The sequence below is a fragment of the Pristis pectinata genome, chromosome 9 (assembly GCF_009764475.1).
Source record: "Pristis pectinata isolate sPriPec2 chromosome 9, sPriPec2.1.pri, whole genome shotgun sequence".
Classification (NCBI taxonomy): domain Eukaryota; kingdom Metazoa; phylum Chordata; class Chondrichthyes; order Rhinopristiformes; family Pristidae; genus Pristis; species Pristis pectinata.
The window spans coordinates 96,468,074-96,482,490 of record NC_067413.1 but is presented as its reverse complement, the minus strand read 5'-3'; the positions used below and the strand labels follow the sequence as shown (position 1 = coordinate 96,482,490).

At 39.6% G+C, this 14,417-nt stretch overlaps 1 protein-coding gene across 1 annotated transcript in view; it reads right to left on the bottom strand.

Annotated features, from left to right (window-relative positions):
• Nucleotides 1-14,417, bottom strand: part of pou6f2 (POU class 6 homeobox 2) — a 473,064-nt gene that overhangs the window by 77,308 nt on the left and 381,339 nt on the right. The window contains exon 6 of the mRNA XM_052022624.1: nt 1,819-1,932. Within this exon, the coding sequence (XP_051878584.1) occupies nt 1,819-1,932 (114 nt within the window). The remainder of the gene's footprint in view (nt 1-1,818; nt 1,933-14,417) is intronic.

The following is a 14,417-nucleotide window of genomic DNA, read 5'->3' as shown; positions in this document are numbered from 1 at the left end:
AATTAAATATCTGACCCACAATTTTCTTGAGGATTATCTTCTACATCCCACCCTCATTTACAAATTGACTTTATCTCCTTTCTCCCAGTCCTTGGCAGCCTGTCACTAAGGAACACCACCACCAGCATCTTAGCTCTATAGCTGTGATACCATAGATGTTTTGAAGAGTGAGCTTTAAGTTAATAGGTTAATGTGGTCCAGCATGTGCTGTGAGTGTGAAGGAAACCTTCCTAGATTCCACTATGATGGCTACAGAGGACACTTCTCTTTAGTGGACATATGTTCAAATATAGAAAGTAGAGTATCTCTTACTGATTTCTAAGGAGTGGCCAAGTACAGGTTATTCTTTGTAACACAGGACTTTTAGCAAGCATAGGTGACCCAATGAAGGTCTTAAAAATTATGAAGGCACTTAAATGGGAAAAGGAAGAGAAAGAATTTCTATTTTTAAGGATGTCCAAAACTGGGGATGATAAATGTGAAAGTCAGTAATAATCTAATAAAGATATAAGAAAAATGTCTTTACCCCGAGAGTGGATATAGTTTTGTTACGGTGAAGGACAAAGGCTCTTCAAGGAAGACCAAGATATGGACGAAGGGAAGAAAGGAAAAGGGTAGGAAGAGAGGCCAAGGTGAAATGGATGCCTGGAGCAATGTGCTAGCATAGACCAGACTCATATCTGTTTCTGTGCTATAAATTCCATGGGATATGCCCCGGATCTGCCAACCCGTCCCCAGTATTTGGAACTGTAGTACAATATCTGACAACTCTAGCCAAGTATTTGGAAAACCTGTCTCAGTTTCTGAAAAACCTTGTTCTGCTGACATTAAAATCTTCATGACAGGAATTATGAAAATGCAGATTAGGAGAACTTATTTTTCTCGTCTAGTCAGTTGTACTGTCGATGGCAGAGAACAGTCTGTTGTGCTGAGTGAAATAACTGTCTCCATAAATATGACTCCCTTTTTAACCAAAGGCTGTCAAGTAGAATAATCACTATTTCAGCATACTGTTTGTTGATGTTTAAACACTGTTTCATCTGGTCTGGGAATGGTATTCCACACTCACTGATTTACACTCAGAGATTCTGGTCATCTTCTGAAAATAAACATAAAATCTTCAAAATATTTCATCCTAAATGATCTCCCTCTACACTGAGCCATGGCTTCAAAGCCGAACCATTTTAAATAGAACATGCATACACATGCATAAGGAGCATCCAAATAGAAATTAATACAGCATAAAGGTTGAGGCAACAAAGATTTGGTGAGACCGGCATGTTGTTGAAACAATCTTCCCATAATGTCTATTGTGTGCACCTGAAATAGGATGATTCATTAGATCAGGCTGCACGATGACAAGGTTCATCGTTCAACTCTCTGAGTACTGATGGAGCAATTCTGAATCTGCCCAATAAAAATGACAGGGTCAGCAATTTACTGTTGCTCAAGGTATATCTTTGCTTATATTAGATTTTTCTCAAGAGATATTCCGTGTTTGTGTGTGCGCGTGTGTAAGAGAGAATATTTTCAAAGTGTATCATTCATGCAATATTCATTAACAAGTATGTGCCTATATCACAATATTAAACATTATCTTCCAATATGGTTTATTTCAGTTATCATAACATTGATATCTAACAAATACATTCTCCTTAAAAACAGAATATTGAAGTGAATTTGTTTTTTGATCCTTTGGGTCTGGTATGAGACTAGGTTGAGTTTAAACCATTAATTAGAATATATTGCAAAATCAATTGACATAGTCAATACAGTCCATTTAATACAATGTTAAACCTTTGTAATGTCAAGACTCACCTGGCCTTGTGCATTCGTGACTAGTTGGGAAGTCATCCCTTGCAGGTTGGAGAGAGCATTGCTGAAGGCCTGAGAGCCAGCTATGGAACCCATGGCTGCTGCTTGACTTGCCAGCTGAGAAAATAAACAGCAAAAATCATCATTTTGTAGCAAGTTGTAAATGTATTTAAGTGTTACTGTGTTTTCAATATGGATTTTATCCTGGGATCTCCTACTGAAAGCCAGATGTTATTAATCTGTGCATGGATTTTTATCACAAAGCCAAATCAATTCCTTCATCTGCAACTGCAAATAGATAAATTAGTTGATACCTTGCTTTTCTGGTGATACGAATAATAATTCAGTTAAAACAACCCAAGAGATTCCTCCAAATTTAAGCAATATTTACAGAACTCAAATGCATCATTAGAAGATTGGAAATGAGGAAACCAATGATGATGGCTTGTATTGCACCCTTAACGTGGTTGTTCTTTCTATATTTTTTCATTCCATTATTGCGTAGAATGAAATGCTTAATCATTTACACTTGTATAAAAGCCAGTTGCTTTACTTCTATTTTTCTGCCAAAGGAGGTCACATGTCAAGCCACGCAACATTGACATCAGAAGGAATTCAGATACTAGGAGACTCTGGTAACCTGATCTGTCAAAATCTGAAGACTACTTTGACTCTGAATTATGGCACTTCCTTGGTGGCCCAAGGCTGAGGAAGGTTTATAGCTGATGTAAGACCTTGACTTGCAGAACATAATCCGGTTTCAGCAGCATCAATTATGCACTTTCATTGAAAAGCTTAAATGCCTTGAATCTTTGTTAATTATTTACAACATATTTCAGCATTCTCAAAGAGGCATCAGCTTATAATTATTGAAACTATTCAATATTCTTTATAGTTATCATGTACTTCTGGAACCTCAAAGTAAAAAAGGAAATTAAATACAACTCAGATATTCTGCTGAAAAATACAACACACCAAGGAAAGCTCTTCACTTTTGTTCTGCTTAATATTATTTCACATTAAAAATTTACAGACACCTCTTTTTACAGAGAGGAAAATGTGAGTGTATTTTGGAAGCTGTCAGTGAATTTAGTGTTCAGAAGGGCACACGCTCATTTTTATAATACACTAAGCCTTTAGGAAGCTTTTAATCATCTCACTGGGGGACTCCTGAGACTCAGCAAGTGTATGAAACGAGGTTTTTGGTTGATTTATATGTAACCTGCATTTCAGATGTTTTTAATATTATTGAGACTTTTCTGTGCAACTTTCGACTCATTTTTACTATTTTATGGAACTGGAGAATTATTGGTTGTTTTCCAATAAAGACATGTCAGATATGTCAGGTTAAGGTATTGGAGGTCTGATGTTCTGTATCTGAAAAACATTGTCTCTCTCTGCTCTGCATATTGGCCAAGAAATTCCACCTGTGAGTAAGGTTCTCTTTGATCCCTTGCTTAAATGCTGCTAGCAAATTGTAGGTGACAAACAGTCTCCCCTCCATAGTTTGGAACTTGGCTGGCTCCTGCACGGAGCTAGTTTGCAGGTTTGTTCTGGGAGAGGGAGAAGTGCTTTGCTTTATGTCCTTTACAGTGTAGCACCAGCAACATCAACATGATATGTAATGCAGAAAAAATTGCTTCACAGAGGTATAATCATGCAAAATGTGCAAAACCAAAAAAATGTTAGTAGGTAAAGTTAAAGATGGTGGGGGAGGTGTAGAACAAGTTAGTTTAGGGAGGGAGGGGATTCCAAAACATCAGAGCTGTTAGGATTTCTGACCGTTTGCCATACTTGCGCAAAGAACATATGCACTACTGCAGTTCTACCTTAAATGTCTGTAACAAGTCCAAATATTCAGCCAAAATAGCAGCTGCAGGTTGCATTCCTTGGGAAATTCTCATATACCAAGAGACTCAGAGAAGCCCTTACAGAACAGATATTAGTACGATTACTGATACAATTACTACTATAACTCCTACCAGTATAACTCTTGCAACAACAGTACCTCTGAAGTAGAAAAATGTATTGGAATTAGTTTATTATCGTCACTTGTACCGAGGTCCAGTGAAAAACCTGTCTTGCGTACCGTTCGTACAGATCAATTCATTACACAGTGCAGATACATTGAGTTAGTACAGAGTGCATTGATGTAGTACAGGTAAAAACAATAACAGTACAGAGTAAAGTGTCGCAGCTACAGGGAAAGTGCAGTGCAGGTAGACAATAAGGTGCAAGGTCACAACAATGTAGACTGTGAGGTCAAGAGTCCATCTCATTGTATAAGGGAATTGCTCAATAGTCTTATCACCGTGGGGTATTATTATAAAACTTTCATTGAGCTAAGAAAAGAGGTATTGCCATAAGCCACTGAAAGCTTTATCAAAGAGATGGGTTTTGCAGGTAATAAGGAGACATAAAGTCTTTCAATGAATAGGGGAAGAAATTGGGATAATGGAAAGACCAGCAGTGCTGAGGTTTTTGCAAAGAGTAAGGGTGTTTGCAAGGCTTTTGAAGGTTGCAAGGAAGTGGTGAGATGGAAAGTTCGAGTGAGGTCGAGAGAGTTGATGCAGAATGGCTGAAAAACCTGACCATCACAGTAGAGGGAAGTGAGCAGGGTATAATGGAGTGCCAGAATTTGAAACCTGTCCTCATCTGATGTCCAAATAGACGTTCAACTAGATTGGGAATTCTGGGATAATCCCTCCTCCTTGACCCAGGAGAGAATTGCAGCATTTCAAGTGCTGTCCAGGAGTGACATTTGGCAACCCAGCACATTAGGCCAAGGGATTCCATATCTGTGGAGTTCAATGAACCACCAGAAAATATATTTACATCTAGAGGATCATTTGTTGGACCACACATAATGGACTATCGAGAATCTGTGATTTCTCAAACAGGACAAATTCCCTGAATATTTTTGCACTCCTCAGTCAGAAGGCATGACTCTCTAGTTATGCTATGATTTTGGACCACTTAAGAATGTATAATTACTTTCAGATATTGAATCAAAAATGCTGGCTCATTATTCTGATCTAAACTCCCTATGAAAGCACCACTGTAACCAATCACTTTGCATTGCTCCTAGCATGGGAAGGAGCTGATCCACAACCCTATTACTGCTATGTCATTGATGTCATGACTAACTTGATTGTAACTGTGCCACTAGACTCAGTAGCCTTTGACATGTGGTCTTGGGATTTCTACATTCACTCAGGTAATGTGGCTCCAGTCCACTGCTTGATTTTTTTCTAACCAGTTCAACTTTTGTCTCAGCAGGCCAAGCAGCATCCATGGAGAAAAGCAGGCAGTCAATGTTTCGGGTCAGGAGTCCGGAAGAAGGGTCCTGACCCGAAACATTGACCACCTGCTTTTCTCCACAGATGCTGCCTGGCCTGCTGAGTTCCTCCAGCATCAGCGTGTTTCTCATCCAGATTCCAGCATCTGCAGACCTTTGTTTCTCAACTTTTGTCTCTATGCCTTTCCCTCCCCTGTGATCATTCCTTGAAATATTGCTTCCGAGAGACTGTGGCTCCTCAGGATTAGCCCAAACCAATGCAAATTCCTCTTTTCGATGGTATGCAGAAGAAAGCTACAATCAAATATGTCTTGAGTCCAAGATTGGCAATGCAGAAATATTATGCCTGCTACAAGATTATTTGTGAGTTATATCGTAGTACATTATATTCTATGGAATGATTTGTTGAGCTCATCTCTGTTGGTGGCAAATACAGCATGTTCCATGAAACTAGGTGGACTCCTATAAAGGTTAAATCCATGTATCACTTTGCAGATACCTCACGTTGCTGACTCTAATGCATCTTGGCATTGTGAAATAGATTATTTAGTGAAGTGAAAAACATTGAGGACAAACCACTAGGCCCTCACAAAGACAAAGAACACACACTGACTAGACATCTGAGAGGTTTCCATCTCATAAACAAGGAGTTCTATGAAAAAAAAACGACTGATCCTGACCTACAACTGGTCTGCTCATAGCCGATAAAGGCAAGATTTCGAAACCCAACCTGCTTACCTCCTCTTGATGTACCTGTTGACTGGTGACTAGGCTTCTCCGAGAGTTACTGTATATTGCCCAGCAAAAGCTCTGATGAAGATGCTCTGTAATGTTAAACATGGCCTTCAGAATGGCACCAAGTTATCTGTATTGGCTTTTAGTAGCTCTTCAGATACCTCAGCAGCAGAAACATGTGGAGCAGCTTACAAATGAGCAGATGAAATGAAAACTAATTAAAGGTTGGGAATAAAGAGGAATGTAAAGAGTTGTCACAAAATTTGCACTTCAGCGGACAAAAATTGGAATTTAATTTACTTTTGTAACCACTGTTGAATGGAAGTTTCTAGTTCTGGTGCAGAAATTACTACAGGTTTTCCCTTAGGTCACACAAACAACATGCAGGGAAATAAAACTAGGCTTGTTAGTAACTGCTTGGACAACATGGCGTAGCTGTAGTGATCATGTGTCTATTAATTTGACTAAACCACCTGGATGGTCCATGGAAACAATATAATTGCTGACATGGACATTGGGGTCAATCATTATGCTGCTGGTACTGACCCCTCCCTATATCCATCGCCCCACCACTTCAGAGTTGATCCAAAACCCTGAACTGTTATCAGGATCCAGCTTGTTCCCGGCTCTTGCGCTAGCCACCTCAACAGTGCCGGATTACTGATTTATGTCCTGTTTGGGATCATCAGTCTTCCCGGCTCATCCAGTTCCTTTTTTGCACAGAGCTCCAATCCACATTGGCTTTTGCAGAAGCAAGAAAGCACAACAGCAACAAAAGTTAAGGTGTGAAATAAGGGGGGGGGGGTCTGAGAAGAAAGGAAAACAGAGTGAAAAATCCATGAAGTATAAGGAACAGAAGATAATTGGGGCAGGGTGTCCATGATAAGTGGTGTATATGTCAACGGGACACACAGGGAGATAATTTAAGTACAAAGTATATCCAATAAATTGTACGATTGGCTGTTAAATTGTTTCACAGTCTGGCAAACAGCTAAACTCCACTACAAACTAACTATGTGCTCATAAGTGACTGAAAAGGGGAGACGAGAAGATCAGGCCACAGCAGGCCAGGCAGCATCCGTGGAGAAAAGCAGGCGGTCAACGTTTCAGGTCAGGACCCTTCTTCAGGACTGAAGATAGGAAAAGGGGAAGATAGGAGGGAAAAGCAGAGCAGTGATAGGTGGACAAAAGAGGGGAGGCAGGGTGGGCACAAGGTGGTGATAGGTAGATACAGGTAAGAGATAGTGATGGGCAGGTGTGGGGGAGGAGGGGAGAGCAGATCCACCGGGGATGGGTCAAAGGTAAGGAGACAGAGGGGTAAAAAGCAAAGGGGTAGAAAAAAAAGATAGGCTAGGAAAGGGAAGAAGAGAAGAAGCATGGCTGGGGGGGGGGGGGGTGTTGTGGGGAAGGGGGGTGGGGATTACCTAAAGTGAGAGAATTCAATCTTCATGCCATTAGGCTGCAAGGTTCCAAGACAGAAAACGAGGTGCTGTTCCTCCAGTTTGCGCTTGGAATTCTCTCGGCAGTGGAGGAGCCCGAGGACTGACATGCGCAAGCTGGAGGAACAGCACCTCGTACTGACGTGACATTCCAGCATCTACAGTCCTTTGTTTCTCTAGATCAGGCCACATTCTGGCCAAGTGTTCCAAATGCCCATCCACCGTCTACTCCCACCAGGATACAGAGGACGTGTGTCTGAAACACTGCCTCAGCTATAGTACAAGATGATATTGGTGACAAATAGGTTCTGCCTATACAGTGATACCCATACAAAATGATGCTTTATTGTTGAGAGCTCAAGGGAGAAATGTAAGAGGTGCTTCAGCCCTGGCTTTTCATGAGGAATGCCAGAGAATGCCAAAATGCACGAGAAATGGTCACAAATCATACCAAAGGCTGGTGTCAGAAAATGGTTTGAGGAATGTAGTTTGACAGGCATTTCCCACAGCCAGTGAGGAGCATTTAGAGATGGGTGAGGAGAACTAAGACTGCTGAGGGTAGTTCCTGCTTTGAGCATATTTGGGAAACTCCGCCCAAAATGTGCTTGAAATTTCAGAGACGTTAGGTTTCAAGTTTCCCCCAACCTTAAGTTTTCATAATCGTAAGCTGAAAATCTTCCATGAGTCAGTGCAATCTTGCAGTTTGATCAGAAGTAATTGTTACTTTGTATTAATAAAAAATACTCCCGCTTTGTTTATAAGGGATTATCCAGTGTAGTTTTATTTATACAGCTTAAAAGGTGTTTATTGTCAAAAATTTAATTTTAATCATGTGAATCCTTCATCTCTGAGTAAACTGATTTAAAATCACTGGAAATGCTTTCAAAAACCTTTAATAATATCACTGTGTACAATGGTCAATTTCACAGTGAATATATTTTGCTAAGAAAATCTTTAAAGATGTTCCCATCAATAACCTGTTGGCCTGGTGAAATGAACAAAATTTGAAAAGCCTTCCTAAACCAGCACCATAATACAATTTTACTTTGAGTGGGACCAGCTTTGTGATTAGGCAACTTTAAACTGAAACTAGCATAAACAGTCACGGAATACAAGAACACGAGTGGTCTGAGATGTAACTCACTTACATTTAAAGTTCTCTATACTTTTGTGCTAATTTGGGTAATTTTACTTGGATTACAATAATTTCACAAAAAACAACCACCACCTTCCATTCATAGATCACTTCTATGCCATAATAAAGGATTAAAAGAAGTCTTCTAGTTTCGAGAGGACTAGAATATAACAGCAAGGATGTAATGCTGAGGCTTTATAAGGTGTTGGTCAGACCACATTTGGAGTATTGTGAGCAGTTTTGGGCTCCATATCTAGGGAAGGATGTGCTGGTGTGGGAGACGGTCCAGAGGAGGTTTATGAGAATGATCCCAGAGAGGAAAGGGTTAATATACGAGGAGTGTTTGATGGCGCTGGGCTGTACCCACTGGTGTTTAGAAGGATGGGGTGCGATCTCATGGAAACCTACCGAATATTGAAAGGCCTGGACAGAGTGGACGTGGAGAGGATGTTTCCACTAGTGGGAGAGTCTAGGAACAGAGGGCACAGCCTCAGAATAAAAGGATATCCCCTTAGAACAGAGATGGGGAGGAATTTCTTTAGTCAGAGGGTGGTGAATCTGTGGAATTCATTGCCACAGATGGCTGTGGAGGCCAAGACACTGGTATATTTAAAGCGGAGGTTGATAGTAAGGGTGTCAAAGGTTACGGGGAGAAGGCAGGAGAGTGTGGTTTGGAGGGAAAAATAAACCAGGCATGATCAAATGGCAGTGCAGACTCGATGGGTTGAATGGCCTAATTCTGCTCCTATGTCTTATGGTCTTATAAATCAACACAAACAAAAAAAAATACCAGCTGGTGCAGAATCTAAGAGGCAATCTCCCATCACGATGCTAGGAAATTTCAGGAAGAGAGGACTCTGCTGTTGGATTCCTGTGGCAGAGGAAATTGATAAGTCCAGAACTTGTGCATTTGAAGTTCTGGACTTAATGCCCTTTAAATGGCTAAATGTTGGAGGTTCTGTTCAGACCCATCAGCATCAGCAGGCTGGCCAGTAAGTATCCTAATAAGATTGCCAACCACCTGTGCAAACAGTTCAAAATTCAATGAGCTTCATCACATAAAATATCCATTAAAATTAGTTATATAATTTAAATCTACCTGATGAAACAAATTACAACAACATATTTATTGCTTGTTATCAGACCGCTTTATCCATAAGTATTATTTTATCCAGAGTCTTCAAATCAGGATTATTGAATGTTACAACAGAGAATGAAATTGCTTTCCATTCTGATACACAAACATGCTGACCTATTTTAAATAACATCTGAGGAACTTGTTTCAAGTATACAGAACTGCTAACAGAATGTTGCTTCAATTTCTTTTATAATGAATGAGGCTTAAATCACAGCTAAATGCATTTGTATCTGTATTGTTGGATTGTACAGGGAACTCATTTTTCATTGGCTTACGTTTGTCATTTCATTTCATATAAGCTTGGTTTAAAGTTTCTTAGCATTTTCACTAAACTGCACTGGAGCATAATCACCAGCATGCAAAAAGAGCAGAGAAACATGCATCAATTTGACATAATCTAGGTAGATGCAGTGTATTATTATAGATATAAACAAGTTCAGTCTGTAACTCTGAGTTTACGTGTTCAGTAAAAATCACTTAAACACACATTAGCATTTTCAGCTGAAATTATTCATAGATATATTCAAATGATAAAAGTATACAGTAGTCTGTGATTAGGGAGAGTATTCTAGGCACTGGGTCTGTAACATGTCTCTACATTCCTTTGCCTTTAGATTATGATTTGAAATTATCCTTTCTTAAGCATACTTTAACAAATTATTCATCCCACTTATTTTATGATCACTCTTATTTTCCCTCATCAGTTCCCTGCTTTAATAAAGCCCACTTACAGTGTCAGTCACAGCTCAGTGAAAGCACATTTCATTTTGCAGTCGGACCACAATGGGTTCAAATCCACACTCCAGAAACTTAAGCACAGAGGTTTCAGTGCTGAACTGCCAGAGTTGTTGCTTCTGAATGGGAAACTGAACCTTCCCCATCAGTCTGTACAAATGGACAAAAAGTATTGCACAGCTTACTTTCTAAGTAGATGAAACATAAAACAAAAATTATCTGTTCATATTGTAGGAGCTTCTTATATGAATCGGCTCCCGATTCCCCTTAATTTACAGACATGATTGCATTTCAAGGTATTTAATTGACTTTAAAATACTTGGTAGAAATGATTTATTTTCTTCTGATGGACATGAGAAACATCTTCTTCCAGCTTCTGTCTCAGCCAGATGTAACTGTGAATGAGCAGCACTGTGGTGTTTACAGTTCCTCCTTCATCTTTCCCTTGTCTCCAATGTACATCTCCACTAATCAGCCACACACTACAAACATGAATCTGCATCGTGATCCCTAAAGCACTGTGCCATTTACTGATTGGTCAGTTTTCACATGAATGCTAGTTTCCCTCAATGGTTAACACACTCCAAGTTAGAAGAATCATGCCTCACTCCAGGACATGATCTAAGTTGACACTTAAGTGCGGTGGTGCTACCACCTTTCAGATGAGACTAAACTGAAGCAAACAATCCCAGGGCACCATTTAAAAAAGTGCAGGCAGTTCTCCCAATATCCTTCCTCCACCAACACCACAAACAAAAACAGGCCAACTGAGCTTTTCTTGTTAGTAGGATTTAAAAGGTTGAAATGTACCACATGGTTACAAAAAGAACACTTCTAAAGTAATCCATTAATTATAAAGCACTTTGGGACATCTGGAAAATGTGATAAAAGCTCACAGCAAAAATTAAAGACTGAAGAGCTCTCTTCTGTGCTAATCAACATTGTAACTCACAAAACATTCCTCAGAGCACAGAAAGTGCTGAAAGCATGCACCAGACAAGGCGGCATCTGGGGCAAATTTTAATCTAGGATGTCTGTTTTTCCATATGTAAGAAGATATAATTGAATCAAGAGAATCAAAAAAGGACTTAGGAATAAAAACAAGTAAGGCCTGAAATAGGTATATAAATTTAGGTAAAATAGAATTAATGCGGACAATCAACGATATAGAGAGGGGTCATCAATTTGATAAAACCCTTTTCACATAGTTCAATAAAGTAAGGAAGTTTTCCTTAAATAAGTGTTTATAATTTTTAGTAATTGTTACACCCAAATAGGTAAAATGATTTCTTACAATTTTGAAAGGAAGGTTAGTATCAAATGACACCAGATTATTCAAAGGGAAAAGTTCACTCTTGTGTAAATTCAGTTTATATCCTGAAAACTGGCTAAAACAGGAAAGTAGAGAAAGCATAGGAGGTAATGAGGTCTTAACATTAAAAAATAAAAAGCAGTAACTCATCGGCATAGAGCAAAACTTTGTGAGTAATAAAAATGACACAGAATAAACATTTCAGGTTGAAGGTGAAGGGTCTTTGATCTGAAATGTTAATTGCTTCTCTTTCCTCCCATGCTGAGTACTTCCAGCACACTGTTTTTATCAGCAGAAGGACTTCAGCAGTTTAAGAAGGGGCTTACCACCATCTTCTCAAGGACAATGAGGGACAGGCAGTAAATGCTGGCCTTACCAGTGACAGCCAGGTCCTGAAAGATGAATTGTGCCATGGTTGCCTACCTCTTTTAGATATTATCAATAAAAGTGGATTCTCATCGCATATCCACTTCAAGGGGACATCTTCCTATGAATTTGTTAGTAATTGGCTTGCTCATGGCTGTCTATTTTCCTGTGATTTAGCTCATCGTATCACTGGTTGTCCAAATGTTAGGAATATGTGACCAATTACGTAAATCGAGATTTCACTTTCACCCATCAATGTTCTCGGTTATGTGGCTTGTCACGTGGAGCATATTGAAGAAAACCTGAACAGAGAATCTGGCCCATAGAAGTAAAGGAGCAGGGGCAGATCAGCCAATTTCCTAACCATATAACCGTAGTTAGCAGTCCTTTTTTAAGGGGCTGTTACAAATGGCTTCTGAAAGTCTACATTAACAGCCGTCATTAATATCCCCCTCCTCTGAAGTTTTACTCAGGTTCATCAGACATGACATACAGTTCAAACTGGCTCTCTCTGATCAGTTGAAAATTCTCAATGTGCTCAGTTACTAAATGATAGATAAATATCGACAACAGATGTAAGGCTAACTGGTTTATAATTCACTAGTTTCCCTTTTTCATCTTTCTGAAATGGCAGACTCACACATAAATCCTTCAATCAAGAGGAAAGGTTTAACAAGAATGTAAAAAATGGATGCAGAGTGAACCATCCACCCCTGGCATCTGCTTTTGCTCTTCAGTAAGATCACAGCCAATCTTTTACCTCATAACTACTTCTCTGCATTAACTCCAAATCCCTTAATATCCAAAAATCTATTTACTTAGTGTAGCGGTTAGCGTAACGCTATTACAGCGCCATTGACCCGGGTTCAATTCCAGCCACTGTCTGTAAGGAGTTTGTACGTTCTCCCCGTGTCTGTGTGGGTTTCCTCCGGGTGCTCAGGTTTCCTCCCACATTCCAAGGACGTACGGGTTAGGAAGTTGTGGGCATGCTATGTTGGCACCGGAAGTGTGGTGACACTTGCAGGCTGCCCCCAGAACATTCTATGCAAAGATGCATTTCACTGTGTGTTTCGATGTACATGTGACTAATAAAGAAATCTTACCTTATCTTATACACAATAACTGAACCTCTACAGGCCACTTAGTTAGGGAATTCCAAAGATCCACTGACCTCTGGATGAAGAAACTTCTCATCTCATAGTCAACCTCTTATTTTGAGACTGTAAACCCTGGTTCCCCATGGCCAGGGGAATCATCATCCTTGTCCCTTAAGAATTCTGCACATTTCAATGAGATCATCTCTCATTTGAGAAAGTATGGACCGTTAATGGTTAACCTTTCCTCATTAGGAAAACACCTCCTCACCAACCCCCACACCCCCAAGCATAGCAATCAATCTGTCAAATGTTTGTTGCATTGCTTCTAACGCAGGTACATCCTTCCATAGAAATTAGATCAGATCTCTACAAATGATGTCTCACCAAGGCAGTAAAATGTAAGTGCATTAAGATATCTTTATTCTTGTGCTCAAAACCTCTTGCAATGAAGACCAGAATACCACTTGACTTCTTAATTGCTTGTTATACCTGCAGATTAACTCTCAGAGATTTGTGTTTAAGGATACCTAAATCCCTGTGAACAACACCTCCCAATCCCTCATCAGTTAAAAATATTCCACCTTTCTGTTCCTTTACTACCAAAGTCAATGACTTCACAATTTTTTTTCCATCTGTTCTGTCCTCACCTCTTCACTTAGCCTATCTATATCCACTCGATGCCTCTCTCTATCCTCTTCTCAATACATATTGCACCAACTTAGGATCATCAGCAAACTTGGATATGTTACACTTGGCTCCCTCATCTAAATCACTGATATATTGTGAACAGTTGGAGCCCCAGTGCCACCAGCCCAGCCTCCCAACTTGAAAGTGTGGCACCTTTATTCCTACTCTCTATGTTTTGTCCATTAACCAATTCTCAGTCCATTCCAATACATTACCCTAATTTTATGTACTCTTTGGTGAAACCTCTTGTGTGACACCTGGTTGAAGGCTTCTGAAAGTACTGGTTCCCACTTATCCATTCTGCTGCTTACAACTTCAAGAAACATGATTTCCTCTTTATAAATCCATTTTGCCTTAACAATCCAGTTATTATTTTCCAAGTGCCCTGCCACCAATTCTTTAAAATAGATTTGTGTACTTTCCTACCACTGATATCAGGCTAACGGATCAGAAATTCACAGTTTTATCTCCCTTCTTTCATAAGCGGTGGGATTATATTTTCTACTTTCAAATTTGAGGGAACTATTCTAAAATTTATGGAATTTGGAAGAAGACTACCAATGTTTCAGAGTCAACTCATTCAAATCCTTGACATGCAAATCATCTGGTCTTTCAGTCCCATTAACGTTTTCAAAACTTTTTATTCATTCAGCTCCTCAT